We start from the raw sequence: 6,440 nt of genomic DNA on the forward strand, positions 1-6,440 counted from the left end.
TTTTATTGTCTTTTTACTGTGGATCACCTGAATGAACTTTGTGGACCAGTGGTGGTCCATAGACAACAGTTTGGGAACCCTTGCTTGAGATAATTGTTTGAGGCTACAGTCCTATAACCACTTACCTGGAAACAAGCCCCATTGAACTCAGTGGGTGTCACATTTGAGTAGAGATGTATAGAACTGTGCTCTCTTTATGGGTATGGTTTATTTGTTTCATAGTAAGCCTCCTGAACTTGAATTTAGGTCCCCTTAGGAAATGGCCTCCCATTCAAATGTTAAAATATAATGTGTCCTCTCCATCCTTCTCATTGGAACCTGTGGCTCCCTCTCAGAAACAAAGAGCATAAGAAAAGCCTGCTTTTCAGGCCAATTGCCCATCTAGTCCAGCATCCTGCTCTCACAATGGTTGACCACCAAACACCTGTGGGAAACCAGCAAGCAGGACCTAAGTTCAAGAGCACTCTCTGCTTCTGTGGTTTCTAGGAACTGGTATTCAGAAGTATATGCCTCCCACTGTGAAAGCAGAGGATTGTGTCCACAATACTCTGTGGAGGCAGAGTATAGCTAGTAGCCACTGATAACATTATCCTCCATGAATTTGTCTAATCTATTTTAAAGCCATTCAAGTTGTCAGCTTGCATATTACATTGCTGCCTTTACCACTGGATTTGGTGTATTTCTTTTTACTAGTCAGCTGTAAGAATATCTTCTAATGTTGATCCCTTAGCTCAGACATTGTGTGTGTGTGTGTGTGTGTGTGTGTGTGTGTGAGAGAGAGAGAGAGAGAGAGAGAGAGAGAGAGAGATGTAAATTCTGAGCATGAAAGATTATACTGAAGTTAAGAGTTGATATCAGTTTCTGATGTCTAGGAAGATTAGGCCTTAAATATTTCCTTCAGCACAAAAGTGGGTATTTTCTTTCTTTTTAAGGCTCTCTTTGAGAGGGTGGCCTAATGCATGTTTCAGGAGCAGGAGCTGATGGGAGATAACTTTTTGAAATCTGTCATCACAGATCAGTTCCTGTGAACGAGAGTCTTATCAATGACACCCGAAGAAATAAAAACATGCACTTACTGGATGGTCTTGGAAATCATTCTGTCTGTCTATTTATCGATCGATCCCCAACATTCTGTCACTCTCTCCCAATATTCTATCACACTTTAGGGTAGGGGTTGCTGACAATTGCTTCCCATTTCTTCAGAATAATCAAACTCAATTGAAGCTGCACAATTATGGTTACAACAGCTTTACTTCTCATAAACGGGCAGTGATTCCCCAAGTGAATTCTCAATTAACTAGTAAAGTATGATAGCGGCAAGTGGTTTTGGAAATGCAATCTGGGTGTTATAGCTGCTTTATAATGGCCTTAAACAAAGGAGTGATTTAACTGTGTGGCCTTTTTACTGCATCACAAGCGTGCATGGAACTGGGATAGCCACATTTCCAGCTTTGCAGGTGATTTGTTTCTGTAGTCTTCCTGGAAATATTCTTTTCGGTTCTCTCACAAGGACTTCCAAAGCAAAATATGCATGTGACAAAGAAGCTCAACATCACCAGCACTAAATGTCATGGAGACAAATACAGCTGCATAGAAAAAACCAGGAGGCTGTTTCTATGTAGCTAGATGAAAATGCACCACGTATCGTTCTGTAAGTAAACTTTATATTCTTCACAATTGCCAAAGTAAGTGGATTCCCACAACCATTTTCCCCATTAGGTGGCCCTTTGCATGTGTTGGTATTTATGTGCACCATGGCTTTGTGATGGGTTCAACACACTTCCAATTGCAAGCTAGCACAAGCTGAACAAACTTCAAAATGCATGGTGTCTCTGAATCCGAATGTACGATGAACCATTCACAAGACTCAAGTGCATATGAATTGCTACTGAAATATTACTGCCAAAAAAAGGGTGGTGGTGGAGGAAGAATGGTTATGTGGACCTGCCCATGGTGCTTAATTGATGATATTAGATGCCGGGGTGAGGAAAAACAACACACATAAATACAGCTCTTGGTTTTCCATCATGCAAACTGGTCTTAGAACCAGAGACTAATGCAGTGAATCATTCAGACTTAGTTCACTTGGGGTGCTCCTGCTCATGTTTGTGAGACTGGCCATAAGAGATTTAACTTTGTAGGCATAGTAGTCCCTTAAGTTGACTGAAGGGACAACTTTCATCCCATCCCCAAAATCACAGCTCCTCATGGCACTTTCTAGCTGTTTTTGGCGCCTGTAAAAGTGGGAGAACTTGTTGAAAATGAGTGTGATAGGGAGGACCACTACCAAGATGCCAGCTAGGATGCATGCAGAAGCTGTCAGCCTGCCTGCCGTGGTCACTGGGACAACATCTCCATAACCAACTGTGGTCATGCTAACTGTAGCCCACCACCAGCAAGCAGGGATGGTCTCCAGGGCCCTGTTTTCCTCTTTTTCAATTGTGTAAGCCACTACAGAGAATATAGAGATTCCAACAGACAGGTACAGCAGGAGAAGCCCTACCTCCTTGTAACTATACTTGAGGGTGGCTCCAAGAGATCTAAGGCCTGTTGAGTGCCGTGCAAGTTTTAAGATACGGAATATCCTCATCAGTCTCAGGACTTGGGCTACTCTACCCAAATTAGCTAAAGCAGGGCTACTTTCCACCACCAAGTTAACAATTAAAGTGATGTAAAATGGAAGGATGGACATTAGGTCAATTAGATTGAGTGCATGCTTAAAAAACTTCAAGAAGTCTGGGGCCACGGCAAACCTTGCCACCAGCTCAAAAGTGAACCACGCAATACCGAAATGTTCCACAATTTCAAATCGAGGGTCTTCCTCAGAGTTCCCATTGCTATTAACAATCTGAAAGTCTGACAGGCTGTTGAGGCACATGGTTACTATGGATCCAAGAACAACCACGATGGAGAGAACACTGAATATTCGGCTCAAGACAGAGTAGCCAGGGTTGTCTAAAGCTAACCACAGCTGCCGCCTGACTTTCCCAAAGGGTTGCTTGTCAAACTTAGCAGCATCATTGTAGAAGGCCAAGATCTCATCAAAGGAAGAGGTGGTACTTTCCTGATCACTGTGATCTTCCCATTTTTCTTGGTCTGGTTCCATTTTCCTCCCATGGTAGCTGTAACTGCAGCAAGAATCAATAAAGAATTCATTGATTCCCCAATATTCGATTTCCTGACTGAAGGAAAACACGCAGAGCTCACCCATCACATGCAGCTTTCCAGTGTTATAAAAATGCAACACATAAGGGAAAAGTTCAGGGTTCCTGTCAAAGTAGAACTCGTTCTTAGTGTCGTCGTAATCATCACAAAGCTCTAGAATCGACTCCTTTGAATTGCAGCTCAGCAGTTTACCCAGCCTCGTTTCAGGGAATCTCAACAATGTGTTGGATCTCATCTTTTTCTTAAAGCCTCCGACATTGATGCTGATTTCACTGTCTTCAAAATCAGCCTCTGATAAATCCCTCAGACTCAGCCCTGTCATAGTGAGTGTCTTCCAAATCTATATGGGGCAGGGAGAGAAGACCTATGGAATAATTAAAGGAGGCATTCAGTGTTATCCATTAGTGAGGGGATTCTTAATTCTTCCTACCCCCACTCTTTTGTGTTTAATTTGGGTCAAAAAATAGTCTTACACCCAAAGCACCCCACACATATTAACAGATTACCACAAAGAGGCTCCGTTCTTTAAGGTGTAGCTTTTGTTCTCCACTACAGATGAGGGGATCGCTTAATGTGTGCTAAATCCAGAAATGGACACCCTGTGCTTCCTTGGCCCTTTCCCCTCTTTTTCTTTCCGTGCACATCCTCTGGCAGTGCTGTAACTGGCACAATACCATGCATAGCCCTTGACTGCCACAGCCCCTCCTTTAGCAAGAGTGGAGCTGCTGGAAATAGGGCATGGATTTTAATGGTTGGATGGGCAGCCAAAACAGCTCCAGGTGACAGACTATCAGGCGTCTTCCCCCAAAGTCTGTAGCGCTGGCGAGTGGAGTGAAGGCAAGCCTCTCTTGCTTCCTTCGCTTTACCTCCCAGGTACCTCTCAGTAAGCGTGTGGGTCTCTCTCGCTCTCCATCATAACAAAGGGCGAGGAGAGACAGTGGTTTCCGACGGCCAACTCCCCAGGTTCGACCAAAATAGGAACCCTCGCCGTTTAAATACTCATACCCCCGTTTACCTCAAGAGCTGCTGTTGCTGCTGCGACCCCGTTTGGGAGCGTGAAACTTCCCCCAGCACCACTCGAGCATCGCTGGGGCGGGGTCCTTCATCCAGGCTGAAGATGTCTTGGCTCCAGGAACCGATCCGCCGCCTAACCTTTTGTGTGATGGAAGTAGGCAGACAGCCCCTTTCCCGGAGAAGGTGTCAGCGGGCGTTGCTCACATCCTGGAGCGCCTACAACGCCCAAGAGTTGAGCTACTACCAAGAGCGAAGCCGCGGCGCCGTGGTGCTGAATGGACAGCTCCTCTCCAGCCGCGCCTCCCGACTCAGTTGAAGGCGGCGGCGGCGGCGGCGGCGGCAGCTGCTGCAGCAGCAGCAGCAGTCATGGCGACCACCGGCATCCCCCCACACTTTCCAGGCAAGCCCTGCCTGAGGATTGAACGCCTCCCCGCACCCCGACCCAAGGTGGGCGCCGCCTGCTTCTTCCTCCGGTCGGGCTGCAGCTGAGAGGTACCTGAGGAGGGGATCCACAGAGCGATGCGCTCCATGTACACCTTTTCTTAGGGAAGGCAGGTTTTTCAGGGGCTCCGCGTGCACAAAAACTAGCCTGGCTCCGTGTCTTGGGACTGAATGGGACCGATCGCTCTAGAGCGACTGCAGCCACCACCCACCTACCCACCTGTCTCCCCTAACCCCACATCCCCTTGCAGATTGCTAATAGTCATCGTAATCATAATCCACAATACCTACAGTCAACATCCCCCCTCCCTTACACCTTTTTTGCTCTAAAGGTCGAAGTTCGCAAAGACATCGTGCTCCTGGGCCACGGGAAGGGACGGGGCTGCGATTGGCACCGCTAGCAACGAGGCGACACTATCTGATGGGCGCTCACTCGATCTGTGCGCAGGCAGGGAATGGGCGTGTTGTGCTGGCGAGCTGACCGACAGAAGACCCGTCGCCTGCGGGCATCGATGGTGGGGGAAAATAGGGCGCGGGCAGGCAAGGCAGCCGGTCCGTACGTGTGCGAGGGGAACCGATTCCTGCCTGAGTGTGGGGAGGGGGCGCCTTTCCTCTCCCCCACCTACACACAGCTCTGCCACAGATGCCAGCCTCCTTCTGTATAGATAAGAGTATCTCTCATGAGCAATGCTTTCATCACAACACGAAGCTCTCTTGCCCTCAGTGGCGAACGAGCCCATCGCGCTGACGCCCTAGAGCCAGCGAGTCACGCTTCCGTGTCCAGAAATTGCCTGCTTTGCAATGCTTTCCCGTCTTAGCAGGGAGATCCGCGAGCGTCTAGTCCGTTTTCAGAAATGGACCCTTGCCGAAACGGATTGGCAGGTGGTTCACAACGGCTCATGGTTCTCCCTTCCTTCTCCAGTGAGTTCGCTGGCTCCTTGTGCATTCAGAGGTAGTCCGCACACTTGGGACACCGGCTAGCCACCTTTCCTATTCACTTCTCTCTCTCTCTGTGTGTAAGCCATCACACTACCACCAGATGTTCAGCCAGATGTTCAGGTGCCTGTGGGTAGGTGGTGATGCTGCATATTAAGCGGGGAAAGTGTCTGACCTCCAGGTTCAGAGGCAGCCTATGCCAATCACAGATGTTTTTGAGACACAAAACTGGGAAGGTATCAGCTTCTCAGAGATACCTGTCTGGTCATTGTTGCAAGGGTGTCGCATTAGACCAGTCATTGCCTATCTGGTGCCCTCAGGATGCTTTGGATTACAAAAACATTCCATAGAAAATGCCACCACATCTCTCCCTTAGCGGGAGAGGTGGGAAGCAGGGCTCACTCCAGCAGTTCTGCTGTGACAGACCAGCTCCATCAGGCACTCTGAACTCTGCCTGCTTAAGAATTGGTGTTTGAGTTCTTATTCCCTCCCACTCTTCCCTTCCTGCCCCTTTCCCCATGTGTGTCATTTGTTTTAGCTTGTAAGCCTGTGGGCAGGAACTGTCTTGCTTTAATTGGTGTTATGTAAGCCACTCTGGGGGACACGGGTGGCGCTGTGGGTTAAACCACAGAGCCTAGGACTTGCCGATCAGAAGGTGGGCGGTTCGAATCCCTGCGACACTCGGTCCCTGCTCCTGCCAACCTAGCAGTTTGAAAGCACATCAAAGTGCAAGTAGATAAATAGGTACTGCTCCGGAGGGAAGGTAAACGGCGTTTCTGTGCGCTGCTCTGGTTCGCCAGAAGCGGCTTAGTCATGCTGGACACATGACCTGGAAGCTGTACGCCAACTCCCTCGGCCAAAAAAGTGAGATGAGCGCCGCAACC

The 6,440-nt window shown here is 48.3% G+C and overlaps 1 protein-coding gene across 2 annotated transcripts; it reads right to left on the bottom strand.

Moving 5' to 3' along the window:
• Positions 1–1,647: 1,647 nt before the first annotated feature.
• On the bottom strand, positions 1,648–5,489 carry KCNS2 (potassium voltage-gated channel modifier subfamily S member 2). Of its 2 annotated transcripts, none has more exons than XM_081873220.1 (2): positions 4,937–5,489; positions 1,648–3,529 (listed from the first exon to the last, which is right to left on the bottom strand). In XM_081873220.1, the coding sequence occupies exon 2, from the start codon at positions 3,485–3,487 to the stop codon at positions 2,054–2,056; it is 1,434 nt and encodes a 477-aa protein (XP_081729346.1). In that variant the 5' UTR covers positions 3,488–3,529; positions 4,937–5,489; the 3' UTR covers positions 1,648–2,053. The 2 variants fall into 2 exon arrangements, with proteins under 2 accessions (XP_081729346.1, XP_081729345.1); XM_081873219.1 differs by having other exon boundaries at positions 4,181–5,487.
• Between the last annotated feature and the right edge of the window lie 951 nt (positions 5,490–6,440).

This window comes from Podarcis erhardii, assembly GCF_964252035.2.
Source record: "Podarcis erhardii genome assembly, chromosome: 8".
NCBI classification, from domain to species: Eukaryota; Metazoa; Chordata; class Lepidosauria; order Squamata; family Lacertidae; genus Podarcis; species Podarcis erhardii.

Coding starts and splice junctions, on each gene's coding strand:
- KCNS2 (XM_081873220.1), bottom strand. CDS start 3,487: ATGACAGGGCTGAGTCTGAGGGATTTATCAGAGGCTGATTTTGAAGAC.